The following is a 22,223-nucleotide window of genomic DNA, read 5'->3' as shown; positions in this document are numbered from 1 at the left end:
CAGATTTATGTATTATAAATCACTGGAAATAAAATGTTCAAACTATGTACATTCATAACTTAGAAAAACTACCAAATTGTTCTCCAAAACAACTGATACCCCTGCCACCAAAGCAAAAGGGCTATTTTCCAACATGCAAATACAGAATATCATTAATTTTTAAAATTTCTGCCAATGATAAACATTTTGATTTTTATTTCTTCAACTATGAACATCACCTTTTCATATAAATTTTAACCCCTAGAATGAACTTTACTTGTTAATCTAGAAGTGTAAATGTGAAAGAACTGCCAAAAATACTTTTAAAGAGAAGATAAATATATATCATTTTCAAACTACAGAAATTTCAAGATAAAGGAAAACTTCTGAAAGAAAACAGGGAAAAAAAATACCTTACCTATAAAAGAGCAAAAATAAGAATGACATCTGCCTTCTCAACAGACACCATGCAAGCAAGAAAAAAGTAGACTGAAATTAAGCGTTGAGAGAGAACAATCAACCATCCTAGAATTCTGCGTTACAAAATTATCCTTCAAAAATGAAAAAGTAATACTTTCTCAGATGAACCAAAAATTGAGAAAATTTGCTGCCCATAAACCTGCCTTGAAAAAAATATTTAAGTTCTTTAAAGAGAAAGAAAATAATATAGGCCACTCGGATCTTCATAAAGAAAGGAAGAACATTAAAGAATAAAAAGTGAAGGTAAAATAAGAATAATTTTCCCTTATTTCTTAATTGACCTAATGGAAAACAATAGCAACAAAAATGTATTTGATTATGTATGTTTGTGTATATACACACACATATATTTATCTTGTGTGAGTATATGTGTGTGTATGTATGTATATGCTTATATATAAATGAAATGAGTGACAGTGATAATACAATGAACAGAAGAAAGGAATTAGGATTATTTTGCTATTTAAATTATTCACACTAACTATGAAGTGGTACAGTGTTATTTCAAACTAAACTTGGATTAGTTGTAAATGTATTTTGCAAACTCTAGGGAAACCACCTGAAAAAGTAGAAGACAATGAGAACTAGTTTGCAATATACTATAAAATACAAAAAATAAAAAAGCAGACTCTTCGTGCAGGAACAGATAATGAAATTAGAAATACATAACAAAACTTTCAGAAATAGACCCAAGTACAGAGAAACAATATTTGATCAAAAATTACATCTTAAATTGGGGGAGAAAATGAGCTATTAAATAAATGTTATATTTGAACAACTAGATAATGACAAAAAATTTCTACATTAAATGATACAATAAAATATTCCTGATAAGCTAGCCTAAAAATTCCTGAAAAATTTTCAAATAACAGTATGAGCATAAAATATTTATAGGAAAATATTTTTTAATTTGGGGGTAGGAAATTCCTCCCTTAGCATGATTCAAAGTCTTAAAGAGTGACAGATTTTATAAAACAAAAATTTTAAACTGCCAATATTATAAACATGTTGATTTTTATTTCTTCAACTATGAGTGAAATATAACATCTTTTCATACATATCTTGTAACATAAGCAAAGATACCATAGATACCATAAGCAAAACTAAAAAAAAAAAAAAACAGACATGTTTAACAGACAACAGGCATATATATATTCATAAGACATAAAGTATTCTAAAAATAAATTTGAAACTTTTAATATTGTCAAGATTGTTTTAATATGTTAATTCTTTTCAGAGCTATAACACAGTAACTAGTTAATCTAACTATTAAAATTTTAACTGCAGTATTCTTAATCTGGCATTTGCAATTCCAGGAATTTATCCCATTGAAACTTCCACAAGTAAGCGAAGAAATATTAGGATACAATATCCAAAAGTAAATACAACATAAGATTAAAATTCCTGCTCTGCTACTTCCTAGATATGTTAACCATAGCAGCTTAACAGCCATAAATTTTAGCTTTTATTCTCATCTCTAAAAAAATAAATAAATCTACATATTTTGAGGTTACTGAAAGGCTGAAGTAAGACAACTCTTGTAAATACTCAGCACACCATAAACATTCTTTATTAGTTTTTTAAGTGTCCAGGAATATTATATGCAACTGTTTAAAAAATGATGTATATCCCTAAATAGTGACATGGAAAATCTCTAGTTTCTTGAGTTGAAAAAAACAACATGTAAAATGTATGTCATTATCCCAAATGTATGTCATTATGTTTTTTAAAAATACTACATATCAGTACTTATAAAGAAATATCTGGGGTTTTAAATATATATATATATATATATATATATATATATATATATATAAATCAATGCTGAAAGAGATCAAAAACAAAACATGTTTTCCCCACTTCCTTCTCAAAAAAAAAAACTGAAACATATTCAAAGTTTCTCACAACAGGTAAAGAGGGTGACAGGAGAATTATAATTCTATTTTTCACTGTAATATTTCCCGTAATATTGGGGTTTTATATAACTATGAGCAAGGGGAAAAAATTCAAAAAGTACATAACTTTCTAATACCACTGATTCACTAATGACACTACTTTAAATTGTTTTATTTTATATTTTGTAGAAACAAAACAGTAGTAACTTTTAACTCTCTCAGACACAATTATTTCTTAGGTTTAAACCTACTAGATTAATAGTTTCTTCTTGAAAAGCAAACTATGTAACATAAAACAACTAATTAGATTCTGAAGTACCTTTGTACACCTAGTAAAATGATACACATAATTGTGAAAACAGGCATCCTTAATTTTAATTTACAAATACCATTATCAAGAATACCCAAATAATTTAAGTAAAAACATTCTACCAAAACTTCCATAATCTCTATTCAACATAATTAAAATTGCTACTACAATCAAAACCTAATGGTAAAATTTACTCTAAAATCATTGTATGGGTCTCAGACATTCAAATACATTCTTCAAAGTGATTCCATGGAATTTCACTTAGTTATACAAGGACTTTATGCTGAAGAAAAAATGTACTTTGTCTTCAGATAAAAATATCATAAAGCTTTTTAATTATTTAGTTTTACCAACTCATTTTAAGCTGGTAAATGGCTAAGTCCTACGAATAAATAACTGAGAAAGTTTATAGAGTCAACTTGTCTTTATGGTTGAATGAAGGTCCCCCAAAAGTTTGTGAGTTTAAAACTTAATTCTCACAATTCTTATGTTAATGGTGTTTGGAGGTGAGATCTTTCTGATGAGACTCAGGTGGCACTGCCATGATAGCATTAGTGACTTTATAAGAAGAAGAACAGACACCTAAGTTAGCATACATGCTTTGTTTAGCCAAGGGATGCCCTCTACCATGTTATGATTCAAAAGACCATCACCAATGACCAGGGCCATCTTCTTGGACTTCCCAGGTTCCATAAGATAAATAAACCTTAATTCCTTACAAATTGACTACATTTATTAAACCAAACAGTATAAGAAATCTTAAACAACTGTCAAAACCAAATTTTGTCTATGAAAGAAAACGTACCTTTTACCTGAACCGCAATCAACAGCAAATTAATTTTAATACTGATCACAAAATGCTGAAACTTAAAGAATACAAGTAAGAAATGGTCATGTTGTGCCATACTTACTTCCAAGTTTTTAATCACATGAGTGGAACTTTGTAGTAAAAATGTACTTTGATTCTGAATATCCAAGTCAAACTATCCTATTAATTCTATTCTCCATTCAAATTATGTTAATTTTTATTGCTTTTATTTTAGCTACTATGTACAAAATACCATACCAGATGCTTCATAGAAATAACCTCTAAAACTTACTCTAAAAGGTAGCAATTAGTTCCATTTTATAAATGAAGACTACATCACAGAGGTCATAAAACTAGCCTAAAACTTCAACATCAAATAAGTGAGGAACTGAAATTTGAACCCCAGGTCAGAGTCAATCTTCCTTCCACAAAACCTAACTGCATTCTCACCTGTTTTATATTAAAGATCAACTATTCTAGTTTAAAAATAAATAATAATTTATAATACTTCCTTTTTACAAATTCTCAAAATATACTCTCAATAATTTATTTCTGAAATAACCATTAGTATAATAACCAGAATTCTTTTTCTGTTTATAAACACAAGTAGAATAAACTTGACATAAAACTACAACATGGGGTAGGTTTAATTTTCTTCTGTAAACAACAAAAGAGAAACAAACCTGTGTGGTCTTTCCAGACCCAGTTTCTCCTACAATCAAAACTACTTTATTTTCCTTAATTATTTTTACAATTTCTTCTTGTTTCTCAAACACTGGCAAAGACTGCCTGAATGAGTCAAATTCAGATTCTCCTCTTTTCACTGGAACTTGAGGTATGCCATTGTTGAGTCGCCCACTTGTCTTGCTCATTTCCCGGTTTTCTTTGAAAATGAAAGAACAAAATAATGATCAACATTGAAAAAGAAGTGTTAAAAATAAAGATAAGTAATTTCTATGTAATTTCGTTCAAGTGTTTCTTCTTTATTCATTCTACATAAAGTTAGTAAGCAATGCTTCAACTGCTGTACTCTATACTTGCTATTTTTCTAACATATGGTACAAATGTTGGTTATCAATTATAAAGCAAACCTCTAAAAAGTAGTTAGAATGCACAATATAAATTAATAAAATGATCTTCTAATAATCACTAAAAACAAAACAAAATTTTGATAATCTAAATTACTTTAAGGTTTACCATAGGTTTCCACTAGTAATAACACAGAAAATTAAAATTTTATAGTAGGAAAGAATGTGCATTATTCTTATAAGACTTGTGACATATAATATGAAAATGAATACAGAAAAGGAAAATAACCTATATATTTTAAATTTATACTTGTAAGATTAATAAACAGAATGATATGTGTAAATACAAGGTTGGAAAGCTTAACAAATTTCCTAATTGAGCCTAATTTCCTAATTGGGGTTCAATTTCCTATTGAGCCTTTTAGCAAATCCACATTTAACGTAGCAGGAAGGAATAAAGAAGATACATTTTATATTCTCCATACAGCTCAACATATTTTTGCCTACATTTAAAAGAAGTTCTTTGATATTGAGGATCATGTATTTGCTGCAGACCTGCTCCAAAAGACAGTGATAATTATGCAAATTCTGTCACCACAGGCAATAAAATAATTGTCTGGCTTTGGAAGTTATTTTTCCAAAATGGTAAAATTACAACTTCATTTTCTAACCAAAATAATAATTTATCTACAATGGAGCAATTTAATGAACTGAAGAGTCTGCTGATCCATTAGCAGAAGCTGAAGTCCCAATTCAAAATTTTATTCATTAATGCATCATGGCAGTATAATATATCCCAGTTTACAGTTTTCTGGCTGGTTGAATAACTTTAAACAAATCATTTATCTCTTCATAGGGGTAATTCTTACTGTGCAAAGATTGCCATGAAGTCTTATATAAAGGGTTAGTATGCTGCCTAGCACAAATACGTGCTCAGTAAATATTAGCTATTACTATAATGCTTTAAAAAAAAACTTGGTTCAACTCCATGACGCTGCATTTTGTTCCCAAATTTTCACAACTCAATCATGTCTAACAAACTATTCAAAGTGAGAAAACTTATTTTATATAAGTTTATTAAAGCAAATCTAAAATGGAAAGAGAATTGTCATCAAATAACAGGGTAAACAAGGAAGCTCGCCAGAAAATACATACCAGCTTCAACTGCAAACACATTTCCTCTTTCTGTTTTAGGCAGAAGTTCAGTACGCTCTTTATTGGTGACAGGAAATCTCTGAATTAGGCTCCTAATAGCATGTTTTGTATTATGAGTCAAATTACAGGTCATCATTGCATGAGCTGTTTCTGATCCATCTTTCTTCTTCACAGTTAGGTATCTATTTGCTCCCTTTCTGAATATTAATAAAAATCATTCGTTTACTATATATAGTCAACTTGTTCACATATGATGTATGCCTACTTAGAAAATGTCTCAAGTAAAACATTGAAAAAAAAAACAAAAACACTTCGGGATAAAATGCTAAAAATCCCCCAAAAATGCAATAAAGAGATATTTAGGGCTAAAATGGCCACAAGACTATTTTTAATTAAAATTTTTAAATGCTGTAAATTCAATTTGAAATCAGCAAAAAAGGCTTACTTACCCAGAAGTGTTAAAAGTTTGTCTTTAGCAGACCTTAAGGGAGATGAACCATCACCAGTTAATACATGCTGGGAAGCATAAAGAGTGGGGTGGGGGGATCTAAACAAAGGAACCTAAAAGTGACAATGAAAAAGCTATAGCTGGCTGTTCAGATTAATGTGTCCCACTGAATGCTTCCACAGTATGTTGGTAATGTCACACTCCCATGAAAACCTGTCGAGAGAGCCAGTTTTACTGGCTAAACCAAAAATTCACAAAACAGAATTTCTGATAACTATTTCAGGTACATTTTTTTTTAACTGAAGAAATTTGCAAAGCTTCAGGCTCTTCAATTAAAAGGTAATGATGAGCTATAACTATTCAATTTATTTCCTGGAAGTTCATTTGTTTCTTCATCCAGTACAGAACTGACCATGTCTTTTGTGATTTATGTAGCTCCAAGAACACTAGGTCAAATGATATACACACACAGGAAATTCCCAGGTGTTTTGAGTGATTTAATAACACATGCCTATAATCTAGCACTATTATACTAGCTAAGAGCTCAGGCCCCGATGGCTCAAGACTCCTGGGTTTGAATCCCAGCTCTACCACTTACTGGCTGTGGCACCATAAGAAAATGATTTAATGGCTCAGTCTAAGATTATAATATCTATTTCAAAGGACTATTAAATGATTAAAATGACATACTGTCAAGTACATTTCAATAAAAGTAAATGTAATAGTTACAGATTAAAATAACTGTAATTTCAAAGTATAAAAGATCTTCTCAGGAGATTATGCCATATTTTACCATCTGTCACACGAGTGGGCTCTAAAATAAATGGAAGTTATTATAATTATCATCAGGGAAAATATTTACTTCCTTTTCTTGGGGGTACTGGGGATTGAACACAGGGGCATTTTACCATTGAGCTACATCCCCGGTTCTTTTTTTTTTTTTTTTTTTTTTTAATTTTGAGACAGGGTCTCACTAAATTGCTGAGGTTGGCCTTGAACTTGCCATTTTTTTACCTCAGCCTCCCAAGTCGCTGAGATTACAGGTGAGTGTGCCACTGCATCTGACTGATTTCCTAAATTTAAAAAAAAAGTTGCCCCGAATATTTCACAAAATGCTTTACAATTTATTAATGTCACTATATTATAGAAATGAGCAACAGAGTCACAAATATAATAAACAATACTTATCAATTTGATAATTTTCATGATTCTGATTAGATTTAAATTTTGTAAATAGTATCTTCACTATAAAAACAACAGTAAGCCAGGGATTCACCTATACAGTTTTACCTATGTAAGTCTTCTAAATGAGGCTTTTATTTTATGATTTTTAATTTCTGGCAATTCCTTACTAAAAACTAAATATATGCTTTCTATGCTGTCATGTGTTCCTTAGTTTTACTTCATAAAATTTTATCTACAGAAAGTAGAAGAACATGCTGAAATGAGCATTAGAGAAAGTCAGGAGGCTAATGTTCACATGCTAATAATCTTTCAACTAGTTATATGATCAAAAATAAATCATTTTATCTCATACTATATACTATTAATAAAAAAATCTCTAATATCTATTAGATCGAGATGCTTTACTTTTCTTAAGATATCATCTAATGAAAGTTTTCTATATTTCACCTTTAACTAATTTTCTTTTATTTATTCACTCAATTATTCATCATACATTAATTGAGCACCCACTACTGGCCAGGCACTATGGTAGAAGCTGGAATTACAATGGAATTTACAATTTTGAGTAAAAGATACTCTCCCTTCTTCAACAAGTCCACAATCAAATTAACGGATTCAAATGAAATCTTTCTAATACAGGATGCCTAATACAGCTTTCACTTATAAAAACAATTCACATTAAGCAGGTGCAAGGGCATAGTGATTATCATTTAAAATGTACTGAATTCAGATTTAGCATAAATGGCAGGTCAAAAACAAAGTTGAGAGTTTCTATGTTTAACAAAAGATCCTACTTGTGACTATCAGTGCTTGTTCCTACCACATTCAGCATCACAGTGGCAATATTGCAAAAGGATTAATGAAATTTTTGGTAAAATATTCACCTCGCCATTGTAAGGATGAAAATAGTACAGTAGAGATTATATACTACTACATAAACTGAAACACTGAAATTTTATCATGTATTCATTCCAAGGTTACTGATACTGTTTTGATGAAAAACATAAAAATCCCCTTTCCAAAGAAAAATTAACTAGAAACTAGCCATAGAAATTTTTTAAAAAAGAAGTACAGCTACAAAAAGAACTCAAGCTGTCACTATTTGCTGATGCCATGATTCTATATTTAGAGGATCCAAAAACTCCACCAGAAAACTTTTAGACCTAATAAATGAATTCAGTCAAATAGGATATAAAACAAACACACATAAATCTAAAGCATTTTTATTCATAAGCAGTGAAACATTTGAAAGGAAAATGAGGAAAAACTCCATTCACAATAGCCTCAAAAAAAATAAAATACTTGGGAATCAATCTAACCAAAGAGGTGAAAGATCTTTCCAATGAAAACTACAGAACATTAGAGAAAGACATTGAAGAAGACCTTAGAAGATGGAAAGATTTCCCATTTTCTTGGATAGGCAGAAATAATATTATCAAAATGGTCATATTTCCAAAGGCACTATACAGATTTAACACAATTCCAATTAAAATCCCTGACATTTCTCACAGAAATAGAGAAAGCAATATGAAATTCATCTGGAAAAATAAAAGACCCAGAATAGCCAAAGCAATCCTGGGCAGGAAGAGTGATGCAGGAGATATCACTATACCAGACCTTATCGCTACTACAGAGCAATAGTAACAAAAACGGCATGATATTGACACCAAAATAGACAGGTAGACCAATGGTACAGAATAGAGGACATGGAGACAAACCCACGAGTACATTTATCTCATACTAGACCAAGGTGCCAAAAACATACAATGGAGAAAAGATAGCCTCTTCAACAAATGGTCCTGGCAAAACTGTAAATCCATATGCAGTAAAATGAAATTAAATCCCTATCTCTCACCCTGTACATAACTCAACTCAAAATGGATCAAGGATCTAGGAATCAGACCTGGGACCTTTCACCAAATAGAAGTAGGCCTGAATCTCCATCATGTTGGCCTAGGACCAGACTTCCTTAACAAGACCCCCATAGAGCAAGAAATAAAAGCAAGAATCAATAAATAGGACAGATTCAAACTAAAAAGCTTTTTCTCAAAAGAAACAATCAATAATGTAAAAAGAGAGCCTACGGAATGGGAGAAAATCTTTTCCACACACACTTCAGACAGAGCACTTATCTCGAAAGTTTATAAAGAACTTAAAAAACTTTACACCAAAAATACAAAGAACCCAATCAATAAACGGGCTAAGGAACTGGGCAAACACTTCACAGAAGAAAATATACAGGTGATCAACAAATACATGAAAAAGTGCTCATCATCTCTAGTAATTAGAGAAATACAAATCAAAACTACCCTAAGATTTCATCTAACTCCAATTAGAATGGCTATTATCAAGAACAAAAGCAATAATAAGTGTTTGCATGGATGTGGGGAAAAAAGCACACTCATACATTGCTCGTAGAGTTGCAAACTGGTGCAGCCACTCTGGAAAGCAGTATGGAGCTTCCTCAGAAAACTTGGAATGGATTTACCATTTGACCCAGCTGTCCCACACCTAGGTTTATACCCAAAGGACTTAAAATTAGCACACTACAGTGATGCAGCCACATCAATGTTCATAGCAGCTCAATTCACGATAGCTAGACTATGGAACAAACCTAGATGCCCTTCAATTGATGAATGGATAAAGAAACTGTGGTATATATACACAATGGAATATTACTCAGCCATGAAGAATAAAACCATGGCATTTGTTGATAAATGGGTGACGTTGGAAAATATCATGCTTAAGTGAAACAGGCCAAGCCCAAAAAAACCAAAGGCCAAATGTTTTCTCTAATAAGTAGATGACCATTCAAAATGAGGGGGGCAGTTGGGGGCAGGGAGAGAAGAATGAAGGAACTTTGGATAGTGTAGAGGAAAATGGAGCAGGAGAGGGTGGGGGAAGGAAAGATAGTAGAATGAGACAGTATTACCCTATGTATATGTATGATTACATGAATGGTATGAATCTGTATTGTGCACAACCATAAAAATGAAAAGTTGTACCAGACTTGTGTACAATGAATCAAAATGCAGTTTGTAAACATTTTTTAAAATTAAAAAAATAATAATAATGCTACACAAGTGAACCTCACAAGATTTCTTTTTTTTTTTTTTTTTTTTTTTTTGGTACCAGGAATTGAACCCAAGGGTACTTAACCACTGAGCCACAACCCCAGCCCTTTTTTTATTTTTATTTTTTTACATTGAGAAAGGGTTTCACTAAGTTGGTTAGGGCCTCACTAAGGTGCTGAGGCTGGCTTTGAACTTGGAATTGTCCTGCATCAGCCTCGCAAGCCTCTGGGATTATAGGAAAGCACAACTGCACCCAGCTAGAATTTTTTAAATAACAAAATGCAACCCCATATGCAATTTTTAAGCATAAAAGCAAATGCTGAAGGGAATGGCAAAAGGGAAGACTTTTGGTCAACAAGCCCAAAGTTATAGTTAGATAAGAAGAATAAGTTTTGGTGTTCTGCATAGTAGGGTAACTATAGTTAACAATAAGGCACATTTCAAATAGCTATGAGAGAATTTTTAAAAGTTCTCACCAAAAAAAGTTCTCACCACAAAGAAATGATAAACATTAGAGGTGATGGTTATGCTAAATTATCCTGATTTCCACAATGTATACATGAATCAAAACATCAAAATGTACCCTACAAATATATAAAATTATTATGTCAATTAAAAATAAAAAATAACTAAAACTAATGTAATAATATTACAGATACAAATATCTGTAATTTCAAAGTGTAAAAGTAACCAATGTGGGCTACAGTGAAGTTCTGGTATTTCAATAACTTCTTCCTTTTAAAGAAAAATGATGGGGTTGAGAACTTACCTCAGTAGTAGAGCACAAACTTAGCAATATACAAGGCCCTGGGTTCAATTCCTAGTATCCCATCACCAAAAAAGGAAGAATGATGCTGTAACTAATCAAATTTGATACAATTTCACTATTAATCCATGTCTATTAAACACGTTACTGAGCATTTAACAAAAACAGTCATATGCCTTAATGGTCTCCACTTTCCAAATCTGAAAACAACTTAAAAGAGGTTGGGGGTATAGCTTAATGGTACAGCATTTCACAAACAACACCCTGGATTTGATACCCACCACCAAAAATAGAAAAAGAAAGAGCCAAAATTAGAAATGACTACTTAAAAAGCTGATGGCCACCAAGGAGTTAATGTCTCTAAAAAAATAAGACATTCATTTGATGCCTACTAAATAAATACTTAATTTCTTATCCCCTATACTTCCATTAAGCAGATAGATACAAAGATCTACACTTCACCCTAATACTGAATGTAATACAGAATTACAGATTTATTAAAGTTTAATTATACTAATATGTACTTCTTTATGACTACTTAGAAACTATTAAACCAACCAATTAACTTTGTCACTAAAATGAATACACCTGCTTTCATGTCATGTCCACAGTTTGTGGTAAATTTAGTTTTTGTGTGGCGTTAATGTACTGTAACTTGAAAATAGACCTATCATACGTATTTTTGATCTAACTTCTTGCAGCACCCAGTTCAATGCTATAAACTCACAATGAACATCAAAAATGAATTAACCAAGCAGGGCATATGGATCACAAGTTCAAGGCCAACCTCAGCAACTCAGCAAGAACCTGTCTCCAAATAAAATTTTAAAAGGGCTGGGGATATAGCTAGGAGGTAGAGCACTTGCCTAGCATGTACAGGGTGCTGAGTTCAATTTCCAGTACCAAAAATGATAACAATAATAATAATAATTAATTTAATTAGACATTAACTCTTCCAATTCTGGCTCTGACACTTATTAGCTATGTAATTTTAAGAAAATTACTCAACACCTCTAAGCTTTAATGGCCTCACCTGTTATATAGGTACCAAATGTTAATAATAGAACGTACCTTATAAAATTATAATGAGAATTAAATGATAATTCATTTAAAGCATTGATTTAATGTGTCAGGCAGAGATGGAAAACAAAACCCACATTTTGAAAGAAAGACTCCAGTCAGGTGCAGTAGCACAGGCCTGTAATCTCAGTGACTCTAAAGGCTGAGACAGGAGGATCATGAATTCAAGACCAGTGTCAGCAATTTAGTGAGACCCTAAGCAATTTGGCAAGATCCTGTCTCAAAATTTAAAAAAAATAAAAAGAGAGAGGGATGTGACTCAGTGGTTAAGTGCCCCTGGGTTCAATCCCCAGTACCAAAAATAAATAAACAAATGAAAGAAAGGCTACCAAAAAGCAAAAATTGGTCAGAAAAAATTTTTCTTAAATTATCACAAAGAAAGCCTAGAACCTATTTTCTTTTTTAAACCTTATAAGAAGCCTAAAATAAATTACAGAAGCTTAACTAAAACAGATGAACTCTGTTAAGGACTTTAAAGTGAATCTAAGTTTCCTGCCGTGTACTTCCATACCAGGTTACCTTTCAAATATGTATCAGGGGAACCAACATTCCAGATACAAAGAACAAGTAAGCCAAATAAAAGAGAAAAGCTAACATGTTAAATCAATAAAGTTAATGCTAAGATATTCTTTTTAAAAATCTCTGCCAAAGAATGAACAGAAAAACATTTGTGAAATATGTCAGATAAAAATACTCATATAAATGAAAAGGATATGAGAAGTAAATCCAAATTGATTTAGTTTTTGTGTGTGTGTGTTTTTTTTTAATGTTGGGGATTGCACTCAGGAGTACTCAACCACTGAGTCACATCTCCAGCCCTATTTTGTATTTTTATTTAGAGACAAAGTCTCACTGAGATCCTTAACACTTCGCTCTTGCAGAGGCCGGCTTTGAACTCTCGATGCGCCTGCCTCAGTCTCCCAAACCGCTGGGATTACAAACGTGCATCACCTTGCCCAGCTGATTTAGTTCTTTATGTGAAAACAAAGAAAAGTATTTAAAAATCACAGGGACCACTAGATAAACACTCAGCAAAGTTTACTCAAAGATCAAAATAGGGGAGAAAGAATGGGACTATTTCATAAGTAGGTTTGAAGCCTTAACGTGATATGTACCAGGAACTGGATAAATAAAGTTGCCTTGCTTCCCTTAACAGCTCTCTTCTTTTCCCTTTCTTTCTCTTCATGTTTTCTCATTCCGTTTTTGTCCTGATAACCTTCTTGTTCTTGGCTTCCCCATGTTTCTCCATTCAGATTCATCCCTCCAATGACTGTGCTGCTGAACAAAAGGTGAGGTAGTCTATTCTAATGGACTGCTTTTCCCAGAGTAATTTCTAAAAATCGTTATCAAAGTCACCTGTTTAACTACAGAAATTATGTAGCAATAGAACTGTGCATTTCTAAGAGATGCTTTCCAATACAACCCAAAACCTCTTTCTTATCTGCAACTTTTAAATCCAAACAGCCCTGAAATCTGGGAGTTTTCTTTGTAAGTTTGCAGCAAGCCAATATGGCAGTAAGTAAATTTTAGAATTTCTCTATTTGGATGGCTCAAATGACTTTTTGTCCCTAAGGATTAATGGTCCTTCAGGAAAAAAAAAAAAAAAAAAAAAAAAAAAAAAAAAAAAAAAACTCTTTTCTCCTATTCTAATCACCAGATCCTTGACTTGGTAAAAACCAAAATAATGACCATATGTTCTAAAACTTACCATTACACTACAACAATAAAAGACCCAAGTTCTGAAAATAATTGTACTTATTATCTTGTACATCCATGATTCAAAAAGGAGGGATGTAGTTTCTACCAAAAATAAAATTGTTTTTTCTCAATCAACTTCAACTTTGAAACTATTTTTTCCTTACATCTTAAAAGTTTACCTTTGAAGAGATTCAGAAAATGCCAACCCAAAACATGTCACTCTGGCATAAGGATTATATTCAGCTGAAAGCAAAGGAGAAAAAGCAGACACAGGAAAAATTCTACCAGCAATTCACCCAGGAACAGCAGAACAACTCTTAATTACAGAAACCAACTCTTCACTCAACCCAGACAGGCACCAGAGGAGTCTACATAACAAATCTTGCCAAAGAGACCTTTAGTTTACCCCTAGTTACCTTCCCACACACCTAGAAATTGTGTCCTTTTCTTTTGTTGTACTTTTTTACAAATTTACTCTTCTTTGTTAAAATGCTACATAAGCCCCAAATTTGAGTTATCACTGAGTTCTCCCCTGCATATGAGGGATAAGTGTTTTAACAAACTTCATTTTTCTCATATTAATCGTCTTTTATCAGTCTGATGCCAGTGAACCTAAGATGGCTACAGGAAACTTGACCTTTTTATTTTTCCCCCTCCTAGAGGAAAAAGAGAGGGGAGGATGATAAGAGGAAGAAAAAAGCTAAACTTGTACAGACCTGAATGAATTTATCCACAGATATTAAGAATACGAAGCTAAAATGGCAAACACTATTTCAAAGTACTACGACACATTTATCCTTTTTTTGATAAATAATCTGTTTTAAAATAAGAAAAACTATCAGCTTACCCTTTACTTTTAGAAACTAAACCAAGAGACTGACTCAATCGATGAATAAAAGCTCTTTCCGTACTGGTCAGTGAAGAAGGAAATTCCATTTCTACATGGAAAAAAAAAAGTACCATTTGTGGATAGACAATTTTCTTTCAATTAACATATAAAATACAAAATATGAAAAACATAAGCTTATGATCAAATTATATTTTATGTGAAAAGTAAATATTAATAACCACTGAAAGCCTACCAGAATTGATACTAATTTTTTTGAACCATGTAATGAACCTAAATATGATAAAGGACTCTGATGCTTACCATAGATTGCTGGAATCTTGAGCTGGTATAACAACTGATGAACATAATTTAGTATTTGTACTTAGTTCTTTCCTTACGTGCTTAATTAACAATGTTTATTTCCTTCAACAATGAGTATATGCAAACATTATGAGTTCTCAACATGAAACTTCATTGTCTTTGCTTTCAAAACCATATAGAATTTATATTCCACTATTTTGGATTGTATTTATTGTTACATATAGCTAATACTTTACGTCTGTTTAATATAGGTTCACAATCACTCTTTCAGGTCACCCAATTGGACTGAAACCTTCAACTGTAAAGAGTCTCCTATTTAAGCCAATAAAACGGAACGTGCATTCAATATGCTGTACTGACACCACAGGTGAACGGCTGGTCCTGAATTTTATGACCCAAGACAGAGTCTTCTAAGGTGTGGAACAGCTTCGTACGGCAAAACAAATTAAATTTGTCTACGTGTTTGGCATAATGTTACTAAGATTTAAACATTTTGCCAGTGCATTTACTTATCTGGCTTCCTCCTTCCACTTTTGTAGCTTAAATGTTAAATATTAAGGCTAAGCCTGCTTTTAAATAACGTTTAAGGGTAGGGGCTTACCAATACCCAAAAAACGCTGCCTTAGCTGCCCAAGGCTGCTGAAAGTCCTGGAAAAAGAAAAACTTCCCGCTTGGGAGCAACTTGACCTTCCCGCCTTCTGATGCCAGGCAAGAGCCGGGCAGTAACCCAGCGGACCCGCACGGCAGCTTGCGGTTCTTCACTTTCCACCGCAGGGCCACCACCGCGCTCCAACCCGGAACGAGCCTCTGCGGGCTGCCGGGTAGGCGGCCCAGGTCTCCCCTCCTGTTCGGGGGCAGCACCATCACTCAGGGGGTCCGGTTTGCGGGCCGGGGGCGGAGAGCCGTCAGCCCGCAGGGTCCCTGACGGGAACCGCACCTCTCTGGTCCCCGTATCGGAAGCGCTCCAGAGCGATGTTGACGGCGATCTTCACCTCCTCGTCGATACGAATGTCCTTCAGGCCCTTGGCGCGGCCGCCGCCCCCCGGACCACACGGAGCGGTGCCTCCCCCTCCTCCGCCGGTCCCGCCGCCGCCGCCCGGAGCCGGCGGCCGCGGGGAGACGCTGCTTGGCCTGGACATGGCCCTGAGGAGATGTTCTCCCCGCGCGGGAGCGGCCAGGCCTGCTGCTGACAGCCAACGACAAGGAATACGGGCCTCAGGGGCCACTGCGGGAGCCCGACGTCTCAGCCGGCAGCAGCTGCCGGGTCGAAGTCACCGGAAAACTCTCCCTCACCAAAACAGCCCAAAAGCGCCGGCGCCACTAAAGCCCCGGAGAGGCCGAGTGCGTGAGCGTGATGACGTCACCAGGGCCGCCGCCGCCGTGACCTCAGCACGTCAGCCATCCCGCTAGGCGGCAGCGTGTGAACCCGGACTCCCTCAGAGGTGAAGGTTGGGTCCCCTCTCGCCGCCTGCGAGGTGTTTTCGTTCTTCCTTTTACCTAGTTGGCATAATCCTTCGCTCCTTCCTTCAGAACAGCCTCCTCCTGTGTTCCAGGCACTGTCCTACACTTTCGAAGTGCATTAGGAACCAGACAAAGGTTCCCGCCTGCGGGGGGTTTAAGGGAGAGTATGCTGCCAGATGGAGCAAATAAAAATACAGAAAAACAAGTGATTTGAATTTCACATGAACAAAGAATAATGTTTTGGTGTACATCTTTCCTAATATTTTTTTTTCGTTCCTGAAATTCGGATTTAACTGAGCGTCTATATTTTATTTCACAACCCTAAATGGAGTGACAGACAAAAGTTAATATTTAAGTGATAGTTATAGATACCATAACTATCCATTGATGCCATATTTTTGGTATGTTGGAATATGGAGGTGGGACGCTTTAGTCTGGGGGTAGTTAGGAAAGGTTATGAGAATTTCCATTGATTCATTTGCAATCCCACTAACATAAATCTAATTCCAAACCACCCTAACTGCTGCCACTCTGATCTTCCTATGATTGTCTTCCAGAGAGCGACCCAAGTAATCTTTTTAAAAATATAAGGCAAATGGGAATACACCCCAACAATTTCAATTGTTCTCCACTACAATTAGAACAAACCCTAAATTTGTACCATGACCACAAGACCCTCAGTGATCTGGCTTCTGTCCTCACCATCATGTTCACTTATCCTGCTCAGATGCACTTTTCTTTTTTTCTTTCTTTCTATGAACATACAAGCTCCTTACCATCTGGGGGACTTTCCACTTGGATAATTTTCTCCTGCACAAGACTATCTTCTTTTGGAAACTTCACAATTGCCTCTTTCTCATCATCTAAAGCAGAATTCCATCCCTTGCCTAGACATGCTCTCTCACATCAATCTGTTCTCATTTGCCAGTTTTTGAAATAATTTTATTTGCTCTTCTCACTAGGATATAAACTTCTTTCAAGCAGGAACCTTGTTTATTGTGTTTGTCACTGTTGTATCAGCACACAATAAGTGTTTTAGAATCTAGAATTAGGATTGGTCATTTCTGCCCTCAGAATACATTCCTCATTACCCTCGAACTCCAAATATTTTTTATTGACTCCTAGAAAGAGTTCTGGACAAGCAAAGATAGGTCCTATATTCTGGCCATTGCTAAAAACAAGTGACTAGCTTTAAGAGCAGACTGTCCTAATATCCAGAGATGTGATACAGACTTTACAATAAATCAGATAGCAAGCCATAGAGAACAATTTTCTCCTTCACTGCAGCAAAAAATACCATAAAATAATCCCTGCATAGCTATAAACTAGCAACTAATCCTAAAGGAGTTTAATACCCACTATGTTAATCACAGTCAACTATGTTACAGTGCTTAACAAGATGTCATAGGCTTACAAATTATTGGGAACTGAAAAAACTAACCCAAGAAACAGATATACATAAAAACACTTAAATATTTACTTGACTTAGAGATTGAGATCAAAATTATGTTCTCAATTGAAATCTTAGAGCTACTTACTACAGTTACATCTTGGTATTTTTCCACTGGCTTCATTGCTCGCATATCAAAAGTATTTCCAAATAATAATAATAATAAAATGGTGTTTAATCCTAGAAAATATAATTTAAATGGAAGAAATCTGTTTCTTGATTTAAGCAAGTCATTTAGTCTCTCCAAATTAGTGCTTCCCAAGTTTTTCACTTCATGGTACACATATAACCTGATATTTGCATGACAGACTGGGTATGACAAAGAATGCTAACACTCATAAATTTTCATGGTTCTCTTCTTCCAGAGCTCAACAATAGACCACATTCCTCCCGTGTTTCCCCACATTTTTACCCCTACTGTAAAACTATGTGGCTGAGTTCTTCAATGGAATGTAGATAGAAGTGATATATGGTATGATTCTCTCTCTTCTCTGATCTGCAGCCAGATGTTGGAGAAAGGAATTATAAATAAGGAAAGGAGAGAGTTGAGAATGAGCTCTATGACATTGGAGTAGAATCAGCAGTATGGTATCAACATAGGGTCATATATATATATATATATGGAAGATAGATAGATGATAGATGACAGAGAGAGAAAATTAAAAATAGGACTGGGAATGTAGGTCAGTGGTAGAGTACTTGCCTGGCATGTGTAATGCCCTGGGTTCAATCCCCTATACTGAAAAAATTGAATAAAAATAGATGTGTAAGTATGTATTTGTGAGTATAAATTCCGAGTGAGACTAGAAGCAATGACATCCTGGTATCAGTGAGTACACTAGTTCCCAAATCTTAGTTTGTAAGTATTATTCTCCCATAAAGGGAACCAAGGCCCTTTAGAGAACAGGTTGACTCGAGGCCCAGAATAGGACACAGATAACATGAACCTGAAACTTTCTCAGATGTCAAAAAGTAAGGAATTATATGAAAGGGCTTGTAGACTTGTCAAAAGAACACAGGAGTCAACCTCTAGGTGGAAGTTGGCATAATTTAAGTAATGAATATTTATAGTATTGATTTACAACCCATAGAATAAAATAAATATCCATGAATCCATGATAATATTAATGAATAACTGAATGAATAAATAAATGAGAGTGGGCCATGGTAACACATAGAGGCAGGAGGATCTTGAGTTCAACACCAATCTTAGCAATTTACTGAGGCACTTAGCAACTCAGTGGGACCCTATATATAAGGTGGGAATGTTGCTCAGTGGTTAAGCGCCCTGGACTTAATCCCCAGTACCAAAAAAATAAATGGGAAAAAGGAAAGCTCTTCCTTAGAGAAATATTCTACTTAATAAATGTAGAAAGGATGATAAAAGCAGAAAATCACCATTAGGAAACAAAACATTCATAATTACATCAGGCAAGAATCATTTATAAAAAATAGTGGGCAAAGGTATGAAAAGAACTAGAATATTTGCATATTCTGTGACTATTTCTCTATAACATACTAATTATGGAGGGAACATAGTAACTTAACAATAAGGAAACATACCACTTTAGCCAACTGATCAAGTTAATATCACCAATAATACAGTTCATCAACATCATTACCTCCAGATACGTTGTGTAACTTCATTTCTGTGGTATTATTGACAAAAATACAAAATATCAATCTGATTATGAAAAAATACATTAGAAAAATTTAAATTGAGAAACATTCCACAAAATAGTCAGTTATGTTCATAATTGTCAGGATTATGAAAACCAAATACTTTCCAGAGACTAGAGGAGATTAAGAAAACATGAAAATTAAATAATACAACAAGAATTTCTGAATGGAACTTGGGTCAGAAAAAAGACATTAGTGGAAAAACTTAAATTAGTTAAGTTAACTTAAATTAGTTGTACTAATTTTCTGAACTCAGTAATTGTATGGTAATTACATAAGAGGCTTGGATCTGGAATGTCCCCAAAAGCTCATGCGTTGGAAACATGATCTCTAATACAAAAATGTTCAGAAATGGGGCTTTTAGGCAGTAATTAGGGCTCCAATGTCATCAGTGGGTGAACCCTCTCTTGAAGTAATTCATTGATAGCTAGATGGACTACTGGGTAGTGTCCGTTGGCAGGTGGGATGTAACTGGAGGAAGCAGATCACTGAGGATGTGACCTTGTCCCGAGTCCCTTCTTCTCTCCCTACTTCCTGGCTGCCATTAGCTTAGTAGCTTTCCTTCACCATGCCCTCCCACCATGATGTTCTGCCTCACCTCAGGCCCAGAGCAATGCAGTCGATTGGCCATGGACTGAACCTCTGAAAGAGTGAGCTCAAATAAACTTTTCCTCCTGGAAATTGTTCTTGTCAAGTATTTTGGTCACAGCAATGATACAGTTTGCAGTAGCAAAAGCTGAAAGAAGGATATGCAAGAACTACCTGTAATGTTTTTGCAATTTTCCTACAAGACTAAAATTATTTCAAAATGAAATGTGCTGTATTGCCTGTATTTGGTAAATGATTACTGAAAGAGATGAGTTCAGAAAAGAATTTTCAGAAATAAAAAGGATCAGAGAGTCTAGAAATACAGATCCTTGCAACTTTGAAAACTAACTGCTACTAAATTTTAAACAGTAGGACAAATGGGATTTTAAAAGATTCTAGGAGCAAACACTCAGTAAGACCTCTCAATAAGCAAATGACCCAAACCTATTGAAAAGATCAAATGAAAGCTCTGGTCTTCTCATTTGTTTCAGGTAGCCAAAAATTAGCTGACTTTTTAAACAAAGGAAAAGAGGCACAAGAGTGAGGACCAAAGAAACAAATCATTTAGGAATGAACTTCAAGCGTGGTGTAGGTGCATGAAACTGCAAATAAATAAGTCAGAAACCTGTAAATATTTTGATGAACTTGTATTTATTACAAAGAAACATGAAGTCAAACTGAAAAAAAAACCCTTTTGATTGATTGTTTAAATAGTAAATCAACCTCTGCTACTGCCTTTCCATGTTTGCTCCAGCAAGAGATAAACCTTAAAAGTTGTACAATCCTAAGTAGGATATCCTCCCCAATTCCCAATCTAGAGGTGGTTGAGGAGGATGATGGACAAGTAAGAACCTGCAGAGAGTGGGGCCAAGGAACATAAAGAAAAATATACAAGGTTGTCCTGTTCAGAGAACAGAATTAGGAATTAAAAATGAAACTTCTCCCATCCTCAAAGAAGGCCTTCCAATGTGTGCCCAGGGGCACGTCAGGATCACTGGAGACGGGTGAGTAATTGCTATGTGTCCTGCAGTTGTCCTTCATCTAAATGGAAAATTTTACTGCAAGTACACTAGCCCTGCCCTCATACTTTATATAGGGGTGGGATGAATAGGGAAAGATACATGGTACAGAGATACATAGTACATATTTATGAAGTATATAGGTTATCTGACCATGCCTTAACACATCCAGACCTGATGAAGAGAACTATGTATCAACAGTAGATGCTAAGTTTGGGCATATCAGGAAAAGTATATTCTATGTGGTTATAAGGGAATAAAATATTTGATATTTGGTGGCCAGAATATTGTCAAAAGATAACAGTATGATAATTTTGTTTAAAGATTTTAATTGGTGAACTGGGGATGTGGCTCAAGGGTAGAGCACTTGCCTAGTGTGTGTGAGGCTGCAGGTTTGATTCCCAGCATCACAAAACAACAACAAAAAGATCTTGATTGATTTTGTGATTCTAGAATTGTCAACACTTCATTCCACAAAATAAAATGAGTTCCAATGAGCTAAGCAGAAGAGGTCTATTTCAGACAGGTAAGGGCTGAAGAAAGCAGAAACAGAACAAAAGTGGGAAGACCATTTCAAAGTTACTTTTCTTGTAAGATGGCAACACAAATAGAACAATAGAAAAATAACTGATTGCTTAACATCAGGTTACTTCCATTTTTTTTTTCATACAAATTAAAGTGGAGGGAACTTTATTATCAGGATAACCAAAACTGACCTGCCTTGGATATTTGGCTATTATCTCTTTCCTGATTTCTCAGAAGATCAGAAGATAATACCTTAGGTTTGTTTTGGTGACAGAACTTTAGTGTGAGTGTCTCCATTTTGTTTTTTTGTCTGGTCTATTAGAACCTAATACAGGAGCTTGGTCCCAAAGAACAGCCTCCTGTAATTTTTACTTAGCATCATTAATTGTGTCAAAGAATATTTATGTTCACCAATAAGTAAGTTTCTCCTCTTCTTCCTGGGCA

General features: G+C 34.5%; 1 protein-coding gene across 6 annotated transcripts in view; it reads right to left on the bottom strand.

The window, feature by feature from the left end:
• The window catches only part of YTHDC2 (YTH N6-methyladenosine RNA binding protein C2), a 75,337-nt gene extending 58,941 nt beyond the window's left edge, over positions 1–16,396 (bottom strand). For 3 of the 6 annotated variants that reach the window (XM_079143870.1, XM_079143871.1, XM_079143875.1), the window contains exons 1-4: positions 15,994–16,396; positions 14,754–14,844; positions 5,656–5,852; positions 4,156–4,355 (exon numbers count right to left, since the gene is read on the bottom strand). In XM_079143870.1, coding sequence (XP_078999996.1) covers positions 4,156–4,355; positions 5,656–5,852; positions 14,754–14,844; positions 15,994–16,195 — 690 coding nt within the window. In that variant the 5' untranslated portion in view covers positions 16,196–16,396. Of the gene's footprint in view, positions 1–4,155; positions 4,356–5,655; positions 5,853–14,753; positions 14,845–15,056; positions 15,630–15,657 lie in introns of those variants that run through there. The other 3 variants (XM_079143872.1, XM_079143873.1, XM_079143874.1) reach the window with 3 other exon arrangements.
• Positions 16,397–22,223: the final 5,827 nt, after the last annotated feature.

This window comes from Sciurus vulgaris (assembly GCF_902686455.1).
Source record: "Sciurus vulgaris genome assembly, chromosome: 6".
Taxonomy (NCBI): Eukaryota; Metazoa; Chordata; class Mammalia; order Rodentia; family Sciuridae; genus Sciurus; species Sciurus vulgaris.
Note: the sequence above shows the minus strand (reverse complement) of the source record. Positions and strands in the feature narration are given on the sequence as shown.